The 21,522-nt window shown below is 45.9% G+C and overlaps 3 protein-coding genes across 3 annotated transcripts; 1 reads left to right on the top strand and 2 right to left on the bottom strand.

Annotated features, from left to right (window-relative positions):
• Positions 1-2,970: 2,970 nt before the first annotated feature.
• Positions 2,971-6,425, bottom strand: LOC128459766 (hydroxycarboxylic acid receptor 2). Its single transcript, XM_053444625.1, has 2 exons — positions 5,501-6,425; positions 2,971-4,329 (listed from the first exon to the last, which is right to left on the bottom strand). The coding sequence occupies exons 1-2, from the start codon at positions 6,029-6,031 to the stop codon at positions 3,868-3,870; spliced, it is 993 nt and encodes a 330-aa protein (XP_053300600.1). The 5' UTR covers positions 6,032-6,425; the 3' UTR covers positions 2,971-3,867.
• A 3,236-nt stretch (positions 6,426-9,661) lies between these two features.
• On the bottom strand, positions 9,662-16,137 carry LOC128459765 (12-(S)-hydroxy-5,8,10,14-eicosatetraenoic acid receptor). Its single transcript, XM_053444624.1, has 2 exons — positions 15,655-16,137; positions 9,662-11,019 (listed from the first exon to the last, which is right to left on the bottom strand). Exons 1-2 carry the CDS (start codon positions 15,868-15,870, stop codon positions 10,558-10,560), a joined length of 678 nt encoding a protein of 225 aa, XP_053300599.1. The 5' UTR covers positions 15,871-16,137; the 3' UTR covers positions 9,662-10,557.
• A 3,975-nt stretch (positions 16,138-20,112) lies between these two features.
• On the top strand, positions 20,113-21,456 carry LOC128459861 (DNA ligase 1). Its single transcript, XM_053444787.1, has 3 exons — positions 20,113-20,166; positions 20,392-20,859; positions 20,972-21,456. Exons 1-3 carry the CDS (start codon positions 20,113-20,115, stop codon positions 21,368-21,370), a joined length of 921 nt encoding a protein of 306 aa, XP_053300762.1. The 3' UTR covers positions 21,371-21,456.
• The last annotated feature ends 66 nt before the right edge of the window (positions 21,457-21,522 follow it).

The following is a 21,522-nucleotide window of genomic DNA, read 5'->3' as shown; positions in this document are numbered from 1 at the left end:
ACTCCCCCCCCCCCCCCCCCGGGTCAAGGCCCGATGGCACCAACTTTCTCACACTTTGTTAATCTCGAAGTTTGGTTGAAGACGTGTTTCCTGTGTGGGTAATGAGCAAGTGTGTGTGTGTGGGCGATGAGCATGTGGTTGGGTAATGAGTGTGTGTGCGTGTGTGTGTGTGTGATGAGTTTGTGCAGATCAGGATCTATGTATTTAAATGAGTTCTCTTAGGGATGTGAATTTAAGGCGGCTGTTGGGCCTCGGCGGAGATGTGAGCGAATTGTTGGATTAACTTTATTGCAGGTGCTTGAAGAACTTGTGTTGTGTTTGTGTGGTTTAACTAAGCCACCTCCCACATTTCTTTTGTTGCTTCAAAGTGAAGGAATGTCAAGCATCTATCACTCGGATCAACACTTTTTTTATTCAAGGTGCACGTTAAAGCAACGAAAGAAAACCACACCCTCTTCTCCTGACTGTGAGAAGCGAGGCTGCGGCGCGGTGGAAGAGCGTGTTGACACATGAGATTCCTGGACGCCAGCCTCCACATGAACTAATCACAGTCTGATGATTCACTCAGATTTCATCCTCACAGTTCTCTCACCTGAACGCAGACCAAGGATCAATCCGCACTGATGTATTAATAGATTCACACATTTCAGTATTTACACAAACAAACTCACCTGAGAGACAGAGAATCCGGCTCCTTCACACATTCCTCTCTACACACGTCATCAGCTCATATTGACGACTTCACCCGTTTGTGCTTCTATTGTTTCATAAAGCAAATATTGGGACAAGTAGAGCAAAATAATTACATAAAAGGTCCAAGTCATAGTAATACCTCGAGTACATTTCTTACATGTAACTGATTAATGGAGTTTAGAAGATGTTTGCTCTCATCGATAAATCCTTCTTCTTCACAGAGTTTTTATTTGATCTCACGTGTTTAGGAATCATAACACATGAGAACATTTACAGTGTTTGCTTGTGCTTATCCAGGATCAGGTTAATACAGCTGCAACACTGCTGCATTCCTGTCGGGACGACTTGTCGAGACTCGCACGTGGACCTGACCCCAGAAACACCTACAGGCCAAATTACTTGAATTAATTTAGATGAGCTGCAGCACTCTCCCAGAGGTGCTTGCTGTTTTTCCTTCTGCGCTCATGCACCTTTAAGGACGCTCGGAGAACACGTACCCCCGCAGATCGAATGGTTTCTTCCTGAGGTCATGACCCACCCCGCTATAAAAGTTAATGGGATTCGGTTGTGTAGTTTTTTGAGTAATCCTGCAGACAGACAGTCATTATGTCACTCAGTAGAACACACACCTGCAGATACACAGTCTCCTTAGATTCAATCGAGCTGCACAAAATGTTACACACTCGTATATTTCAGTTCACTAAATGTGTCTGATTCTGTTTTTTATGTCCTTTGAGAAACTGGGGACGAAGCCAAAAAACAAGTCTTGTCTTGCAATGTCAAAGAAAGAGGAAAAATTAAATCCTGGATCCAGACGAAAGTTCAATGAGTTTGTTTCATAGTAATTCGTGAAGTATAGTTTTTGTCATATCATGCTTGAACAGGGGGAAACACAACCTTCTGGTCAGAGAGGACTTTGAAAAATGTCCCATGTCCTACTTGAAATTAGGCTGTTTGGTACATAGGTTAAATAAAACAAGACTCTAGCACACTGTTGTGTAGAGTGCTTTGTACACATTAAACAAAGTAAACAGAGACACGTTGACATATCTCAGTTCAGTTTACACCTGTGTTGGTCTTCACGTAGTGTTTGCATTGTGTTTCAGACACTGACACATTGTTCGTGGAGCAGATGTTCGCTGAGCTTCACGTCGTTCACAGTTCAGTCTTTGTTTGTGTTCTGTGGACAGAAGTGGGCGTCGGCCTCGTCCTTTAAACAGGTCGTTAGTGGAGAGCTTTAAAACTTTAAGACTTTAAAAGAGCTTCGACAGAGTGGAAGGGTCAATCAAAGGGAAACGGAATCTCAGTTTTTCAGAATAAAGTTGAAATATTATGAGAATTAAGTTGTACTATTACAAGAATAAAAGCGTAAGTTATGGCTACGTGTCATTTTACGTGTCTCCTGTGTTAAATGAGGAATATAGAGCATTTTTTTTCTTTTAGGTTATAAGTTCACGAATAACAAAATATTCTGGAAATATCTGAATTTAATTTTCTTCAACGTGGTCATAGTTCAGCTGTCGATGTCTCTCCCTTCTTTTGGTTTTCTGGATTTCTCTCCTCCAGTAGAGAGAAGCCGACGCTCTGAAGTGTGTGTGTGTGTGTGTGTGTGTCTGTGTGTGCGTGTGTGTTTGGGGAGGGTTCCCCTCTTCTCATCATTAATTAATTATTTGATTTGCGTAATATCTCACAACACAACCGTCTCCTTGTGTTGTCGGACGTGACGTTACTGCTGACACACTGATTAGTAACAATCACCTGATATTAAACACACAATCGCCAGACAACAACACACCTGGTCACTCGTTGTAATGTGTCACTACTGATGACCTCATCCAGGTGAGAATGACCCCTCCGCTGACTCACGCCGTCTTTGTTCAGTCGCGAGTTGTGATGATTCATAATCAACATCATAAACGTTGTGTATCTATTTACCACTTGATGACCCCTCGAGGTGCTTTCCACCAGTTTAGCCATTCACACGTTCATTCACACAGTGCATCATGCATCACTCACACACATGTTGTGTAAGTTGTCAGGGGCAGTTTGTGTATCGTGCGTTGCTCAAGGACCCTTCAGTAGCAGAAGTTTGGCTCTTTAGTCATCAGAGGGCGGCGGCTAGCACTGTCACCTCACAACAAGAGGTCCTCGGTTCAAATCCCAGTTTGACCGAACTGTGTGTGTGGATTTTGTCGGTTGGACTTAGGTCTTTGTGTATTTGTTTTTTGTCTGGAGTTAAAATGACTAATTATTAATCACGCACGATGCAGTCAGGTGAATTATTAAGTTATGTCTTTAAATCACCACAGGTTTGTGAAGAGCTTCCCAACACAAAGAGGGATGGTTTATTAAAACTTGCTTAAAAAAAGAAAAAGATATTTACAGTATAAATCCACCCATCTGTCTCTATATATATTTACACAGTATAAACAGTTGTACAATTCATAAATCCCTATTAATGAGCAGCTTCCTGTGGGGGGCCTTTTTGATAAACTCTGGTCACATATACATCTGATTTGACAAATCCAGGAATTCATGCTTGTGAATATGATAGAAACTCTTCTTCTCTCGTCTTCTTTTTCGTGGTGGTTTGGTTTTATTCACCAAGTCTTAATCCAAACCACTGGGGCTTGTTTCACAGTGGGAGCTCAGACTGGTTTGACAGATAAGATTCCTGCGCTTGGAAGGAATCTCTCGTGGTCGAAACTCGGCCGCTCATTTCATTGTCCAAGCCAAACAGGAGAAACAGATGTGCATACTTTAGCTGGGAGGTATCGCCCTTAATAAGAGACCCTTATGTTTCCCTCAAGAAAAAATCCACCAACATTAATATGATCTAGACAAAACATAGATAAGTAAAGATGGACGACGCGTCTCCACTCCCACGTCGCCCCTGAAGGACTCATGGACTCTGAGGCATAGTCCTGGTAAGTGACCGTCAGGACCGACCCACTGTGAAACTGTCCAGTCCCGCGCTAAGGGGGGTTACCCAGAGTTCATAGCGTTGTGACATTAGTAAACAAATCAAACGGCAGCGTAAAAACCAACAAACAAGCATGGGAAGGAGCAGCCGATCCTGTCACTGACCTATTGTCATAAAGTCATATTTTGGGGCATTTAAACAGTTTCATGTTGGAGAGAAAACACACAACATGCAGCAGCTGTCCATCGACTTCAAATCACGTTGTTGCGTTGCGGCTTCGGCGTGTTTCCTGTCGAGCTTTCTATCGGCAGCGGATCTCCTCTCACCAGGAAGGGGAAATAATTGGAGAGATAAAGACCTTTGAACTTGGTGCTGCAGAAGCAGTAGACCAGCGGGTCCAGGAGACAGTCCATGTAGGAGAGGACCATGAGGCCGTCGAAGGCCACGGCAGCTCCGTCCTGCAGCCCGTCGCTCTTGTCTCGGACCCGGACGATGAGCAGCAGCATCCTGGCGATGGTGCAGGGGAGGAAGCAGACGGAGAAGACCACCATGACGGAGGACACCAGGAAGACGGCTCTCTTCAGCTTGGTCGTGTCGCCCACGGTCTTCTTCCGGAGCCGGTTGACGATGCGCGCCGTGCAGTAGACCAGGATGACGAAGGGGATGAGGATCTGAGTGAAGAACACCACCTCCCTCAGACTGTCCACCACGCTCTACAACACAGAGAGAAGAACAACTTTATTGACATGGACATCCACAGCAGAGGCTTGTTTATGACTGGTTGACTAAGTGTTGCTCAACAAATGTGACAAAGGATCAGAAACTAAAAAGACTAAATGTCCAAACGGACATGTAGTCAGACTTGTGTTGTGTAATTTGTGTAATTTGACTCACTCAAACTAAAGCTATGATGTGTCGGTGTAAAAATAGCACTGGAGACAGGCTCCATTATAAGTGGATGAGATAACCCCCCCACTATTGCATGGAGAATTCCATGGACCCACATTCTTCATCTGTGGCTTCTCATCTTCTTCATCGTATAAATCCAGCCTCTTTATTACTATTATTATTATTATTATTATTATTTCCAACACTGTTATCGTGTCTGTTCAGGCTGAGCTACTGTTTGCTCACATTAACCCTGTGTGTGTTTTATGTGAACTTTGAATTTCTCAAGGGAACAGTTTGGGTTTTACCAGCGACGCGGCAGCGTGCTCACTCTGCTCTGTGGCGTGGAAGTTATTATGAAATAAGATAAGATGAGCGGTTCTCGAGAAAGTAAGTCACGTATCTCTATCGACAGAATAATTCTCCACGTGTGGCTCAAGGGGGCGCTGCTGCTCAGTAAAAGTGATGTAGTGTTGATTTAATTTTTCTTACCCGGAGCTTAATCACCGTGTACCTTTCGCTGCAGCTTTAACAGTATTCAGTTTTTAGCCTTTACACTTTTCTCCGTATAAAACAAATTTGTGAAAAATTTGACGCTAATTTAAAAATTGACAAGTTTCTCTTTCTACTGAAATGTTTGTTTCTTTTTCAGCTGCCACAGGACTTCTAGTTTTCTCTTCTTCACTCACTCTGTCGCAACAAATCCACGATGAGAACTTTATACGTGTAAAGAACGCTGCTGCTACAGAGTCGCCTGTTTATTTAAACTTTTTTCATATTGAACGTGTCATGTGTCCAAATTACACCAGATTCAAAGCAGCACTTCATTGGGCCTCTAACAGTCCACAGGCCGAGTGTGAGATAAATAAGACATATACAGACAAACTGAGATTTCTGGATTCAGTAGGTAGACGTCTTTGCCCCGTGGATTTGATTCAAGTAGAAATATAGAAGAGAAGGTGGAAATCTACTGAATGAAGGATTTCATGACGTTACCTCGATCAGAGTGTCATTTCCCTTGTGGCTGTTGCAGCACTCGAAGGTCTCGAGCATGGTGGGGATGGTGAGCGGCAGCAGCAGCAGCCAGATGATGATCGAGATCTGAGGAGACTTCTTCAGGGCGCGCAGCAGGTTCTTCCGGCCCGGGTGCACCACGTTGAAGTATCGATCTATGGAGGTCACGGTGAGGAAGGCGATGCTGGCCCCTCGGTTCAAGAACAACATGAAGAGCATGGCCTTGCACACCACGTCGTTATTGCTCCTCCGCTCCCCGTGGATGAAGTTGTACGCCTTGATGGGCAAACAGAAGAGCAGCAGGATGTCAGCCAGCACCAGGTTGAAGAGGAAGATGTTGTTGCTGTTGGATTTCCAGAACTTCAGCTTGAAAATGAAGAGGTGGAGGACGGACGCGTTCAGAGGCAGAGCCAGGATGAAAATCAGAATCATGACAGCCGCATAGAACTTATACAGCTTCTTGTTTGTGGCCAAACAATCCTCGATTTCCTGCAGGTCGGTGGAGTTCCCCATTTGAACGGTTGAATGCACCTGTTGAGCAAGAAGAAACCTCGCAGGGTGCAAAGTATTCTTTTCTAGAGGGACGAGGAAATATCACCTTCCAACAACACACAGGCAAAAAAGAAAAGGAATCCTGCCAAACAAGTTTCTTCAACCTCCTGTCTCTCCCTTCTTTCAGTCCTGGGACAGCGTCTCAACAATCCTCCTTCCAGTCCTCTCTTGTGTGTTCTGGATCTCCGAGTCGTTCTGGGTTTTATGTCCTGTTGTGTGAGAGTCAGCACCGAGTCTGGAACTGATTCTGTCTCAGAGCCGCAGAGCGAATGCTGCTCAGCCTCCGCCCTGTGGCTCCTCCTCACGGCCTGAGGAGGTGAGTCACCAGCTGCTCTCCCACACTGGGGCCAATGGGGCTGAAAAGGGCAGAGACAAGCCTGCAACATTAGAAATGCAAATTTTCCGTGAGGAAGCTCGGACCGGTTCACTTTTGATAATAAATGAAGACTGACTTGCAGAATGTCTTCTTAGAATGATGAAATCAGAGGTTGTGAAACACCTCGAGTGAGTGGAACAGTGAAGCTGATAGAAGACGACTGATACGACTTCTATCCAAGATGAAAACACTTTTACACTTTTTATTTCCTCTCAGGAACTGTGAGAATGAACTGTTTTTCTATTCTGAGGCCTCAGTGAATCCCAGAAGCTTCTGTTCCTCTCTGAAGCTCCTGGGTTTTTAGAACTGAACGTCTCCGCAGATGCTCAAACTGCTGCGAAAGGGACGTTCAGATATAAACTCACAGATGTGGATCCCTGGGAAGCGGTGACAGATTTACGGGCGGGCACGTGCGGACGGACGCAGCGTCGCCGTCCATGCTCTCTACTATGTAAGGGAAAGCAGAAATGAGTTGCGTGGAATGCCGGAGTCCTGAGGGAGGAGGATTTCTGTAGGGGGGGGGGGTAAAGCCAAGGCCTCACGCTCAACTCTGCATGCTTCAAACTCCTTCTCCACTTCGGAGACAAGTCCAGACAGCTCGTCCAACATTCAGCTGGTTTCCAAGAAGAGGTTCCTGAGACTCTGAGAGGACGTGACCTCTGGAGCAAACAGGAACTTGTGTAATAAATGTGTTTGTTAGATTTGTTTCCTGAACATTTCTTTTCTCTCTCTTGCGGTTGTTGAATGGTTTTATTCGGAGACAGGATTATACATGTTTTATTATAAAGCTTTGTCCCGAGTGATTTAATTCATCTTGTCTTAAAATGGACCATATCAGTATTCTGTATTTGCACCCCCCCCCTTCACAACTGACCCTTGACCCCTCGTCGCAATGCTCTGCTCAGACGATGGTTTAATTGTTCACAGCGCCGGTTACTCAGTTACCTGCGGCGGATATTAAGCTTTAATATGTTATATATTCAGTTTTCTTACATTATCTCAAATGTTTCCCTACAATGTTCAAATGCTGTTGTTTTTAAAAAATATCAAGAATATAAAATATATAGAATAAAAGAATGTGCTGTCGAACTGCACAAAAGGAAAACTGACTAACGAGCTTTATTAAAACATATTTCATAGTAGAGCAGGTGAGCTTATGCAAAAGCACAGCAGCAGCGATTGGAAACAGTTTAATTCAAATGAATAAACCTGAAGGAAGAGGAGATCCTGGTTTGCTTTTCGCTTCTGGGAGATTTGCAGCCTGTCAGTGAGACAAACAATCAAACCACTGTGCCCCCGAATACCGAGCCGAGCTGTGACTCCACTGACACTCAGGGTAGAAGTTGTAGCTCCGACTATAAATCACAGGCAGACAAACCTCACGGGAGCTCGAGAGGTTTGACACTCGAGAGGTCACATGTTTCGGCTTCGAGCTCCGTGAAGCTTCTCTTCACCTGCAGATTCTCACGGGAGTATATCACTGTGTATGAGGTTTTTCTGATACTAACGATTCACAAATTTGTGGATTTCCAATAAATAATTTGATAGAAAAGTTGTTTCTGGCGAACATCATTTAAATCCTCAAATATTTTAAATAGGGGACCTTTAATTTTGTTCTTTTGTTCTTTGTGATGTTTTCTAAAGCACTAGAGAATAAAATTGTATTATTTACTTTTATAATAATATATATGTAAATATATATTATTATGAAAAAATGAATGGATCTTGTTGATATAAACATAGTTTATAGGAAGTTAAGGCTACGTGTCATTTCACGTGTCTCCTGTGTTCAAATGAGGAATATAGAGCATTTTATTCTTTTAGGTTATAAGTTCACAAATAACAAAATATTTTGGAAATGTCTGAATAAAATTTTCTTCCACGTGGTCGTAGTTCAGCTGTCGATGTCACTCCCTTCTTTTGGTTTTCTGGATTTCTCTCCTCAAGAAGAGAGAAGCCGACGCTCTTTACCCAAACTCTGAAGTGTGTGAAGTATGTGTGTGTGTGTGTGTGGGGGGGGGGGGGGGCTCCCCTCTTCTCGTCATTAATTCATTATTTGATTTGCGTAATATCTCACAACACAACCGTCTCCTTGTGTTGTCGGACGTGACGTTACTGCTGACACACTGATTAGTAACAATCACCTGATATTAAACACACAATCGCCAGACAACAACACACCTGGTCACTCGTTGTAATGTGTCACTACTGATGACCTCATCCAGGTGAGAATGACCCCTCCGCTGACTCACGCCGTCTTTTTTTTTTTTTTTTTTTTTAATATTTTTATTAGGAGGTAAGGCACAGTAGGACAGAAATCAATGTCAAATTTACATTGGGTATCATAAAATCTCAGCACGACAATCAGCAATACACAAAGACATTGATACCACAAAAACACTGCGCATCTTGATCAAGAGTAGTATATACAGTCTTCCTCCTAGGAAGTTTTTCTTATTTTATGGACCACATGAACGTGGTCCAGCAAACAACACATTACACAACTCAATGAAAACAACAACAATAATGATAGATAGATAACTGGAAATTATATTAAGTAACAATTAAGTATTAAAGCTGCACAGTATAAACAAATTAAAAGGAAAGAAAAAATAAAATATACATAAATAAAAAAAATATATATTTAAATAAAATAAATAAATAAATGAATGAATAAAAAGGAAGAAGAAAGAGAAAAGAGAGAGAGAGGGGGGGTTCCGTCAATCAGGGGGCAGGGACTGGAGAGAGTGGAAGAATGTAAGAAAGGGAAGCCACTTACTATAAAATTTGTTAGATCTGCCTTTTCGTCTTTGTTCAGTCGCGAGTTGTGATGATTCATAATCAACATCATAAACGTTGTGTATCTATTTACCACTTGATGACCCCTCGAGGTGCTTCCCACCAGTTTAGCCATTCACACGTTCATTCACACAGTGCATCTTGCATCACTCACACACATGTTGTGTAAGTTGTCAGGGGCAGTTTGTGTGTCGGTGCGTTGCTCAAGGACCCTTCAGTAGCAGAAGTTTGGCTCTGTAGTTATCAGAGGGCGGCGGCTAGCACTGTCACCTCACAACAAGAGGTCCTTGGTTCAAATCCCAGGTTGACCGAACTGTGTGTGTGGATTTTGTCGGTTGGACTTGGGTCTTTGTGTATTTGTTTTTTGTCTGGAGTTAAAATGACTAATTATTAATCACGCACGATGCAGTCAGGTGAATTATTAAGTTATGTCTTTAAATCACCACAGGTTTGTGAAGAGCTTCCCAACACAAAGAGGGATGGTTTATTAAAACTTGCTTAAAAAAAGAAAAAGATATTTACAGTATAAATCCACCCATCTGTCTCTATATATATTTACACAGTATAAACAGTTGTACAATTCATAAATCCCTATTAATGAGCAGCTTCCTGTGGGGGGCCTTTTTGATAAACTCTGGTCACATATACATCTGATTTGACAAATCCAGGAATTCATGCTTGTGAATATGATAGAAACTCTTCTTCTCTCGTCTTCTTTTTCGTGGTGGTTTGGTTTTATTCACCGAGTCTTAATCCAAACCACTGGGGCTTGTTTCACAGTGGGAGCTCAGACTGGTGTGACAGATAAGATTCCTGCGCTTGGAAGGAATCTCTCGTGGTCGAAACTCGGCCGCTCATTTCATTGTCCAAGCCAAACAGGAGAAACAGATGTGCATACTTTAGCTGGGAGGTATCGCCCTTAATAAGAGACCCTTATGTTTCCCTCAAGAAAAATCCACCAACATTAATATGATCTAGACAAAACATAGATAAGTAAAGATGGACGACGTGTCTCCACTCCCACGTCGCCCCTGAAGGACTCATGGACTCTGAGGCATAGTCCTGGTAAGTGACCGTCAGGACCGACCCACTGTGAAACTGTCCAGTCCCACACTAAGGGGGGTTACCCAGAGTTCATAGCGTTGTGACATTAGTAAACAAATCAAACGGCAGCGTAAAAACCAACAAACAAGCATGGGAAGGAGCAGCCGATCCTGTCACTGACCTATTGTCATAAAGTCATATTTTGGGGCATTTAAACAGTTTCATGTTGGAGAGAAAACACACAACATGCAGCAGCTGTCCATCGACTTCAAATCACGTTGCTGTGTTGCGTCTTCGGCGTGTTTCCTGTCGAGCTTTCTATCGGCAGCGGATCTCCTCTCACCAGGAAGGGGAAATAATTGGAGAGATAAAGACCTTTGAACTTGGTGCTGCAGAAGCAGTAGACCAGCGGGACCAGGAGACAGTCCATGTAGGAGAGGACCATGAGGCCGTCGAAGGCCACGGCAGCTCCGTCCTGCAGCCGGTCGCTCTTGTCTCGGACCCGGACGATGAGCAGCAGCATCCTGGCGATGGTGCAGGGGAGGAAGCAGACGGAGAAGACCACCATGACGGAGGACACCAGGAAGACGGTTCTCTTCACCTTGGTCGTGTCGCCCACGGTCTTCTTCTGGAGCCGGTTGACGATGCGCGCCGTGCAGTAGACCAGGATGACGAAGGGGATGAGGATCTGAGTGAAGAACACCACCTCCCTCAGACTGTCCACCACGCTCTACAACACAGAGAGAAGAACAACTTTATTGACATGGACATCCACAGCAGAGGCTTGTTTATGACTGGTTGACTAAGTGTTGCTCAACAAATGTGACAAAGGATCAGAAACTAAAAAGACTAAATGTCCAAACGGACATGTAGTCAGACTTGTGTTGTGTAATTTGTGTAATTTGACTCACTCAAACTAAAGCTATGATGTGTCGGTGCAAAAATAGCACTGGAAACAGGCTCCATTATAAGTGGATGAGATAACCCCCCCACTCCTACATAGATAATTCCATGGACCCACATTCTTCATCTGTGGCTTCTCATCTTCTTCATCGTATAAATCCAGCCTCTTTATTATTATTATTATTATTATTATCCTCTCCTGGAACCGTCACCTTATCGTGGTGGAGAGGTTTGCGTGTCCCTGTGAACCTGAGGGCTGTGTTGTCTGGAGCCTTGTGCTCCTGGTAGGGTCTCTCATGGCAGAGTGGTCTCAGGTGAGGGGCCAGACTAAGAATGGTTCAAAAACCCTCAATGAATATCGACGGAAGAGGAGATGTGACCCGGCCCGGAGGAAGCCCGGGGCCCCCGTCTGGAGCTAGGCCCAGACGGAGGGCTCGATGGCGAGCGCCTGGTGGCCGGGTTTGCCACAGAGCCTGGTCGGGCACAGCCCGAACAAACTACGTGGCACCCCCCCTCTCTTCATCTCATGGGCCCACCACCTGTAGGAAGACCCGTTGGGGTCGGGTGCGCAGCCACATGGGTGGCAGTGAAGGTCAGGGGTCTCGACGGACCAGACCCGGGCGGCAGAAGCTGGCTCTGGGGACGTGGAACGTCACCTCGCTGTGGGGAAAGGAACCGGAGCTTGTGAGGGAGGTGGAGCGCTACCAGTTAGATCTGGTGGGGCTTACCTCCACGCACAGTCTCGGCTCTGGTACCGTACTCCTGGATAAGGGTTGGACTCTATTCTTCTCCGGAGTTGCCAAGGGCGTGAGGCGCCGGGCGGGTGTGGGGATACTCACAAATCCCCGGCTGAGCGCCGCGGTGTTGGAGTTTACCCCGGTAGACGAGAGGGTCGCCTCCCTGCGCCTAAGGGTTGTAGGGGGGAAAACTCTGACTGTTGTTTGTGCGTATGCACCAAACAGCAGCTCAGAGTACTCGGCCTTCTTGGAGACCCTGAATGGAGTCCTGCATGGGGCTCCAGTAGGGGACTCCGTAGTTCTGCTGGGTGACTTCAACGCCCACGTGGGCAACGATGGAGATACCTGGAGAGGCGTGGTGGGGAGGAACGGCCTCCCTGATCTGAACCCGAGCGGTCGTTTGTTATTGGACTTCTGTGCTAGTCATGGATTATCCATAACAAACACCATGTTCGAACATAAGGGTGCTCATAAGTGTACCTGGTACCAGAGTACCCTAGGCCGAAGATCAATGATCGATTTTGTGATCGTGTCATCTGATCTGAGGCCGCATGTTTTGGACACTCGGGTAAAGAGAGGGGCGGAACTGTCAACCGACCACCATCTGGTTGTGAGTTGGATCAGGGAATGGGGGAAATTTCCGGATAGACCTGGTAAGCCCAAACGAGTAGTGCGGGTGAACTGGGAACGTCTGGAGGAGGCCCCCGTCCTAGGTATCTTCAACTCACAACTCCAGCGGAGTTTTTCTGGCATTCCTGTGGAGGTTGGGGACATTGAGCCGGAGTGGGCAGTGTTCAAAGCCTCCATTGCTGAAGCTGCGGCGGCTAGCTGTGGCCTCAGGGTCTTAGGTTCCTCAAGGGGCGGTAACCCTCGGACACCGTGGTGGACACCGGTGGTCAGGGAAGCCGTCCGATTGAAGAAGGAGGCCTTCCGGGATATGATATCCTGGAGGACTCCTGACTCGGTTGCAGGGTACCGACAGGCCCGAAGGGCTGCAGCTGCTGCCGTGTTGGAGGCTAAGCAGCGGGTGTGGGAGAAGTTCGGAGAGGTCATGGAGAAGGACTTTCGGTCGGCACCAAAGTGTTTCTGGAAGACTATCCGGCACCTCAGGAGGGGGAAACGGGGAACCATCCAAGCTGTGTACAGTAAGGATGGGACTCTGTTGACCTCAACTGAGGAGGTCGTCGGACGTTGGAAGGAACACTTTGAGGAACTCCTGAATCCGAATAACACGCCCTCTATGTTGGAGGCAGAGCTCGAGGTTGATGGTGTTTCGTCGTCAATTTCCCTGGTGGAGGTCACTGAGGTAGTCAAACATCTCCGCAGTGGCAAAGCCCCAGGGATTGATGAGATCCAGCCAGAAATGCTAAAGGCTCTGGGTGTTGAGGGGCTGTCATGGTTGACACGCCTATTCAACATCGCGTGGGAGTCGGGTACAGTGCCAAAGGAGTGGCAAACCGGGGTGGTGGTTCCCCTGTTCAAAAAGGGGGACCAGAGAGTGTGTACCAATTATCGGGGTATCACACTTCTCAGCCTCCCTGGTAAAGTCTACTCCAAGGTGCTGGAAAGGAGGGTTCGGCCGATCGTCGAACCTCAGATTGAAGAGGAACAATGCGGTTTTCGCCCCGGACGTGGAACTACGGACCAGCTCTTCACTCTTGCAAGGATCCTGGAGGGGGCCTGGGAGTATGCCCATCCGGTCCACTTGTGTTTTGTGGATCTGGAGAAGGCGTATGACCGGGTCCCCCGGGAGAAACTGTGGGAGGTGCTGCGGGAGTATGGGGTAAGGGGGTCTCTCCTCAGGGCCATCCAATCTCTGTACTCCCAAAGCGAGAGCTGTGTTCGGGTCCTCGGCAGCCAGTCAGTTTCGTTCTCAGTGGGTGCTGGTCTCCGCCAGGGCTGCGCCTTGTCACCAATCCTGTTTGTGATATACATGGACAGGATATCGAGGCGTAGTCGTGGTGGGGGGGGGTTGCAGTTCGGTGGTCTGAGGATCTCGTCACTGCTTTTTGCGGATGATGTGGTCCTCATTGGATCATCGGCTTGTGACCTTCAGCACTCACTGGATCGGCTGGCGGCCGAGTGTGAAGCGGCTGGGATGAGGATCAGCACCGCTAAATCTGAGGCCATGACTCTTAGCAGGAAACCGATGGATTGCTTACTCCAGGTAGGAAATGAGTCCTTAGCCCAAGTGAAGGAGTTCAAGTACCTCAGGGTCTTGTTCGCGAGTGAGGGTACTATGGAGCGTGAGATTGGCCGGAGAATCGGAGCAGCGAGGGCGGTATTGCGTTCGCTTTACCGCACCGTTGTAACGAAAAGAGAGCTGAGCCGCAAGGCAAAGCTCTCGATCTACCGGTCGATCTTCGTTCCTATCCTCACCTATGGTCATGAGGGCTGGTTGATGACCGAAAGGACGAGATCGCGGGTACAAGCGGCCGAGATGAGTTTTCTCAGAAGGGTGGCTGGCGTCTCCCTTAGGGATAGGGTGAGAAGCTCAGTCATCCGTGAGGGACTCGGATTAGAGCCGCTGCTCCTTTACTTAGAAAGGAGTCAGCTGAGGTGGTTCGGGCATCTGGTAAGGATGCCCACTGGGCGCCTCCCTTGGGAGGTGTTTCAGGCACGTCCAGTGGGGAGAAGACCTCGGGGAAGACCCAGGACTAGGTGGAGAGATTATATCTCAACACTGGCCTGGGAACGCCTCGGGATCCCCCCGTCAGAGCTGGTCAATGTGGCCCGGGAAAGGGAAGTCTGGGGCCCCCTGCTTGAGCTGCTCCCCCCGCGACCCGACCCCGGATAAGCGGATGACGATGAGAGATGATGAGATTATTATAATTATTATTATTATTATTATTTCCAACACTGTTATCGTGTCTGTTCAGGCTGAGGAGCTGTTTGCTCACATTAACCCTGTGTGTGTTTTATGTGAACTTTGAATTTCTCAAGGGAACAGTTTGGGTTTTACCAGCGACGCGGCACCGTGCTCACTCTGCTCTGTGGCGTGGAAGTTATTATGAAACAAACAGTTTTGTTTATTTAATGTTCCGTGAAGCTTGACTCTGGAGAATCCTTTGTCGGGAACTTAACAACACACACGACAGGTTTGAAGCCAATAAGATGAGCGGTTCTCGAGAAAGAAAGTCACGTATCTCTATCGGACACGGAGCCCAACAGAATAATTCTCCACGTGTGGCTCAAGGGGGCGCTGCTGCTCAGTAAAAGTGATGTAGCTTAATCATCGTGTACCTTTCGTTGCAGCGTTAGCACTATTTAGTTTCTATCCTTTACACTTTTCTCCGTGTAAAACAAATTTGTGAAAAATTTGACGCTAATTTCAAAATTGACAAGTTTCCCTTTCTACTGAAATGTTTGTTTCTTTTTCAGCTGCCACAGGACTTCTAGTTTTCTCTTCTTTTCTGACTCTGTCGCAACAAATCCACGATGAGAACTTTAAACGTGTAAAGAACGCTGCTGCTACAGAGTCGCCTGTTTATTTAATCTTTATTCATATTGAACGTGTCATTTGTCCAAATTACACCAGATTCAAAGCAGCACTTCATTGGGCCTCTAACAGTCCACAGGCCGAGTGTGAGATAAATAAGACATATACAGACAAACTGAGATTTCTGGAATCAGTAGGTAGACGTCTTTGCCCCGTGGATTTGATTCAAGTATAAATATAGAAGAGAAGGTGGAAATCTACTGAATGAAGGATTTCATGACGTTACCTTGATCAGAGTGTCATCTCCCTTGTGGCTGTTGCAGCACTCGAAGGTCTCGAGCATGGTGGGGATGGTGAGCGGCAGCAGCAGCAGCCAGATGATGATCGAGATCTGAGGAGACTTCTTCAGGGCGCGCAGCAGGTTCTTCCGGCCCGGGTGCACCACGTCGAAGTATCGATCTATGGAGGTCACGGTGTCCTGCAGGTCGGTGAAGTTCCCCATTTGAACGGTTGAATGCACCTGTTGAGCAAGAAGAAACCTCGCAGGGTGCAAAGTATTCTTTTCTAGAGGGACGAGGAAATATCACCTTCCAACAACACACAGGCAAAAAAGAAAAGGAATCCTGCCAAACAAGTTCTGGGTTTTATGTCCTGTTGTGTGAGAGTCAGCACCGAGTCTGGAACTGATTCTGTCTCAGAGCCGCAGAGCGAATGCTGCTCAGCCTCGTCCCTGTGGCCCCTCCTCACGGCCTGAGGAGGTGAGTCACCAGTTGCTCTCCCACTCTGGGGCCAATGGGGCTGAAAAGGGCAGAGACAAGCCCGGACCAGTTCACTTTTGATAATAAATGAAGACTGACTTGCAGAATGTCTTCTTAGAATGATGAAATCAGAGGTTGTGAAACACCTCGAGTGAGTGGAACAGTGAAGCTGATAGAAGACGACTGATACGACTTCTATCCAAGATGAAAACACTTTTACACTTTTTATTTCCTCTCAGGAACTGTGAGAATGAACTGTTTTTTCTATTCTGAGGCCTCAGTGAATCCCAGAAGCTTCTGTTCCTCTCTGAAGCTCCTGGGTTTTTAGAACTGAACGTCTCCGCAGATGCTCAAACTGCTGCGGAGGGACGTTCAGATATAAACTCACAGATGTGGATCCCTGGGAAGCGGTGACAGATTTACGGGCGGGCACGTGCGGACGGACGCAGCGTCGCCGTCCATGCTCTCTACTATGTAAGGGAAAGCAGAAATGAGTTGCGTGGAATGGCGGAGTCCTGAGGGAGGAGGATTTCTGTAGGGGGGGGTGGGGGGGGGGGGGTAAAGCCAAGGCCTCACGCTCAACTCTGCATGCTTCAAACTCCTTCTCCACTTCGGAGACAAGTCCAGACAGCTCGTCCAACATTCAGCTGGTTTCCAAGAAGAGGTTCCTGAGACTCTGAGAGGACGTGACCTCTGGAGCAAACAGGAACTTGTGTAATAAATGTGTTTGTTAGATTTGTCACTCGAGAGGTCACATGTTTCGGCTTCGAGCTCCGTGAAGCTTCTCTTCACCTGCAGATTCTCACGGGAGTATATCACCGTGTAATAAGGTTTTTCTGATACTACGGATTCACAAATTTGTTTTGATTGTTTTTGATTTCCAAGAAATAATATGACAGAAAAGTAGTTTCTGGCTAACTTCATTTAAATCCTCATATTTTAAACAGGGGACCTTAAATTTGTTCTTTGTGCTGTTTTGTAAAGCACTAGAGAATAACATTTTCTTATTTACTATTATAATAAATATATGTTAATATATATTATTATGAAAAAATTTATGGATCTTGTTGATATCAACACGTTTAGGGGACTGATGTTTGTGAATGTGGGTAATTTGGTGCAGATACAAATAAAATTCAGGATCTAGTGAATTTAAAAGTGTTGTTATATAAACTGATTCATTAATACATTATCTACTAATCAGTCTTTAGAGTTATAATGAACGTTTATTAGGATGAGCTTATTATTCAGACCTTGTGTCACAGGGAGCGACCGGACTGATGGAGACCAGGACCCAGTTGCTGGCTCTGCAGGGAGGAACATCCCCCCCGAGGACAGGTGCTGCTTCCCCGACTCTAGAACCGCTCATGAAGGTGCAGATGTTTATCTGACGAGTGAATTCTACAACACAATCTTTTATTTTTCCCTCTTCAGTTCTGTTCTGGCGCCAAGTTGGATTCAATCTGCCTCGAGGAAAAGCTTTGAGGATCTCGGAGGGTTTGTTGGAGAGCACGAAGCTCATGAGTCCAAACTGCTGGAGGTAGAATATATATATCATGTTTGAGTTTTAGTATACACTGTTATTCATGGGTTTACAGAGGCCAAAAACAGATTTGCATAGTTTAAACAAATCGATTTAATAGAACCTGACATTTAAAAATCCTTAATTTCATTTGTTCCCTGGATCTCAACATTCAGGTTTAACTGCCACTTTGAGAAAGGTTTAATATGAACATATGGATTCTTGTTGTTTTTCCAGAACAATGGTTCCTCGGGGAGTTCGACAGACAGACGTCACTTCTGGAGGAAACGGGACATCATTTCCAGGATGAACAGAAATAATTTGAAGGTCAGTGACCATCAGGAGCTCCACAGGACGGCGTCTCTCCGCCAGCAGCAGCAGCAGAGCAGCAGGAAGTTCACCACAGCCTCATCAAAGGTCTTTAAAGATGGAAGCACACAGCTTGAGAGCTTTCCTGAGGGCAGCCAGGAGTTTGGGACTTTACAGGACTTTCACTTTGGTTTATTTACTCCTCAAACACCACAGAGAAAGACTCCGGCCCAAACCCAGGACGTTTCCCAGGTTCAAATCCCAGTCCAAGTAAAAGAGGTCCGGGAAAATCACATGACAAATGAAGGGAATGGGAATTTGCCATTTCAGTCACAACAGAAAACATACAAATCCGCTGGGACGAGCCATTTAGAGGAGAAAGAGTCCAGAGGAATCCAATCAGTCTCCGAGCTGACAGCGTCTGGGAGCTCAGAGAAAAGGCCGAAGCATCAGGAAACGGACAACGAGGGTGAAACTGCAGCAGAGTTCTCGGGTGAAGAGGAGGTTAAAGGTCAGATGGAACTGGCTGCACCTCAAGGAGAAAGGCCCGTGAGATCCGGCGGTGTCACCTCAGAGGATCGGTGGGAAACGTTCCTCCAGCAGAACGACCCACGCGTCTGGACGCACAAACATCCCGACACCGCGGAGGAATCACATTTAGCGCAGCGTCACCACACCTCCCCCCCTGTGAGAGCGAGCAGCGTCCCCCCCCGGGCCTGGAGACATCAGGAAGTTATTGTTAGTTTTGAGACAGTGAACGACCACATCGAGAGAGTCCCAAGCTCCGACGTGGTAACTCAATCCACAGGCCGCCATGAAACCAAAACACACTTTCATCTCTGCCAGTGCGGCGAGTGGAGACCAGGAGGAAACGCAGCCTCGCATCGGGTCAAAGGTCAAACACAGGTCGCAGCAGGGCGTCCGGCCTCGGCACCTCGGACACGCAGCACGTTTCCCACACTTTCCTCGGTGAGAAGCAGCAGTGGCAGCGGCGGCGAGGGTGAAGACAACCAGTGTCACCAGTTTCCAAAGCTCCCCTCCCTCCCCCCCCGCCGTGGCCCTCAGGATTCCCAGTTAAACTGCTCAGATGATGGTATGACCAGCGACGCTCCCAGTGAGGATGAGGACGGAGGGATGTTACCACAGAAACAGATCCAGGACCTGAGCCCTGGATCTGGTCCAGTTCTTCAGCAGCAAAACATTACTCTTGGTAATTTTAACATATTGTTTATTTAACAGTTCTATTTCAATGTAGTTAGGGCCCAAGCACTGACAGACAGTGAGGCCCTATTGAAATTGTAAGGGTTATTATTATTAATTTTCAGGCAAATTTCCTTTTTGAGGCTTTAAAAAACTCGAATTTTAAAAAAAAAATTGAGAAAATTAGAAAGTGATGAACATTTACGTATTCTGGAGGAATTTTCAATGGGCGTGGCCTAGAAAGAGTACAAATTTTAATTTGTATTGTTATTATTATGATTATTATTGACCTGTCTTTTATATTGTATAAAGTCTGATGTCATGTGGTACCACCTGTATTCAGAAATATACCCAACATTTATACGACAATTTTTTTTTTTATTTAGAAAATAATTAAATACATCCTAAATGTATATTTGTCACATGAAGCCCTCGACTATATTCTGCATCTCTTTTATTACATTTAATTTTTGATATATAGATAATATTAAGACGGGGAGCGGGAGGGGTGGGGGGTCGTGTTTGTGTGCTCGTTTGTTGAATTTATATAGAGAAATAATATTCTATAGTATAATATTGTGTAAAACTCTTGAAGTGATTTCATAATAGGAGCCATGCTGGGTGATTTTATTTTTTTATATTTTTCAATTCAAAGTCAGATCAATGCACTTCAAACAGTTTGTGCTTTGATGTTTTAGTCCAGGTCCCATAATTCAAACAACAGTCCTTTGATACTTTCATACTTGGATACTTGGATACTTGGATACTTTGATACTTTGATTACACCTCTAAACTCCAGATCAAAGCCAAATGACTTGCATATAAAGGAGAAACAATCTCAGCAGAATCAGACTCCACGATTATCGTAGACGACAGCTACACGGGAATCTTCTCATGAAAAAAGTCCTTAAACCGAGATAGAGAACCATCACTTCTTCAAAACTACTATATTACGATGGATGAACTGAGTTCATTGGACGTGGAGACCATCATCTGCTCAGGAGATGAGGTAAGTTTGGTTTTAATCAAGAGAAACTTCAGGTTAAACTGATTTTAGTTTTAAACCTCTTCAAAACATAACTGTCTTTTATTTCTTTTACCTTACAGTAGCTTTAAAGACTCTAAAATCAGACGTGTGTAAATTACTAAAATTCAATCAGCTCTGTCTCTTTGAATATATCTGAAGCTAGGATGGGACTGTGTTTTACGTGTTGTGTATATTTGTGTCTTTCAGTCACATGGACAGATGAAATGTGATGATGCTGCCCGGCCCAAGGTGAACGGTGTCACCAGAATCCTGCAGACCCTCCACCGAGCCCTCCTGGACGCGAGGAGGAAGAACCAGGAGCTAGCAGCCGAGAACGCTGCTCTGAAGGAGCAGAGGGTCAGAGAGGAAGAGTTGGAGAAGGATCTTGCAGTTATGAAGATGACAATGAAACAGAAAGTGGAAGAAAACATCTCCCTGACCACTGCTCTTCATCTCCAGCAGTTGGAGAACCAGAAAGTAGATAATGAATGGAAGGAGAAATTTGCAGCTCTGCAGGAGAACTACGAGGAGAAGCTGAGGTGCAGTGCCCTGGAGGAGGAGGCCAGCTTCAAGCAGAGACAGGATCTGTTAAACAAGCTCAGGAAGACAGAGAAGTGGTTTTTAGAGGAGGCGAAGGCGGTACAGTCCCAGATGCTGAAGAACATGGAGCTTCAGGTACGTTACATCAGATCATTTTAGATCCTAATGATATGGATCGTAAGTTTTTTCATGTTTAGACTTTGAGCAAGAAAATGTTGACACTTATGTTGTGTCTCTGTCTTTTCAGAACCTCACCTCTAAGACCGACTGGGACAATGTGAAGGTCAAAACTGAGAAACAAGAGAAGAAAGAACAACTGGAGAGAGAGAGGAAGGAGAAGAAAGAACAAATGGAGAGAGAGAAGAAGAAGAAGAAGGAGAGTGAAGAACTGAAGAAGAGAGAAAAGAAAGAGAAGAAAGAAACGAATAAGCAGGAAAAGAAAGAACAAATGGAGAAAGAGAAGCAGGAGAAGAAGGAGAAGAAGGAGAGGAAAGAACTGAAGAAGAGAGAAAATAAGGAGAAGAAAGAAACAAATAAGCAGGAAAAGAAAGAGCAGTTGGAGAGAGAGAAGAAGGAGAAGAAGGAGAAGAAGGAGGAGGGGGGAAGTGTGAAGAGGAGCAAGTGGTTCCCCTGTTTTACCTTTTAAATCCGGAGCTAGTCCTAATCTCTCTCATCCTTCCTCTCCCACAACCATCCCTTCATCCTGAATGCCCCTCTCCCTTACCCCTTACCCCCCCCCCCCCTTACCTCCCCCCTTACCTCCCCCCTTACCCCTAGCTCCCCCCCTTACCCCCCCCC

The sequence above is a fragment of the Pleuronectes platessa genome, chromosome 17 (assembly GCF_947347685.1).
Source record: "Pleuronectes platessa chromosome 17, fPlePla1.1, whole genome shotgun sequence".
Classification (NCBI taxonomy): domain Eukaryota; kingdom Metazoa; phylum Chordata; class Actinopteri; order Pleuronectiformes; family Pleuronectidae; genus Pleuronectes; species Pleuronectes platessa.
This window is presented reverse-complemented; position numbering and strand designations above follow the sequence as displayed.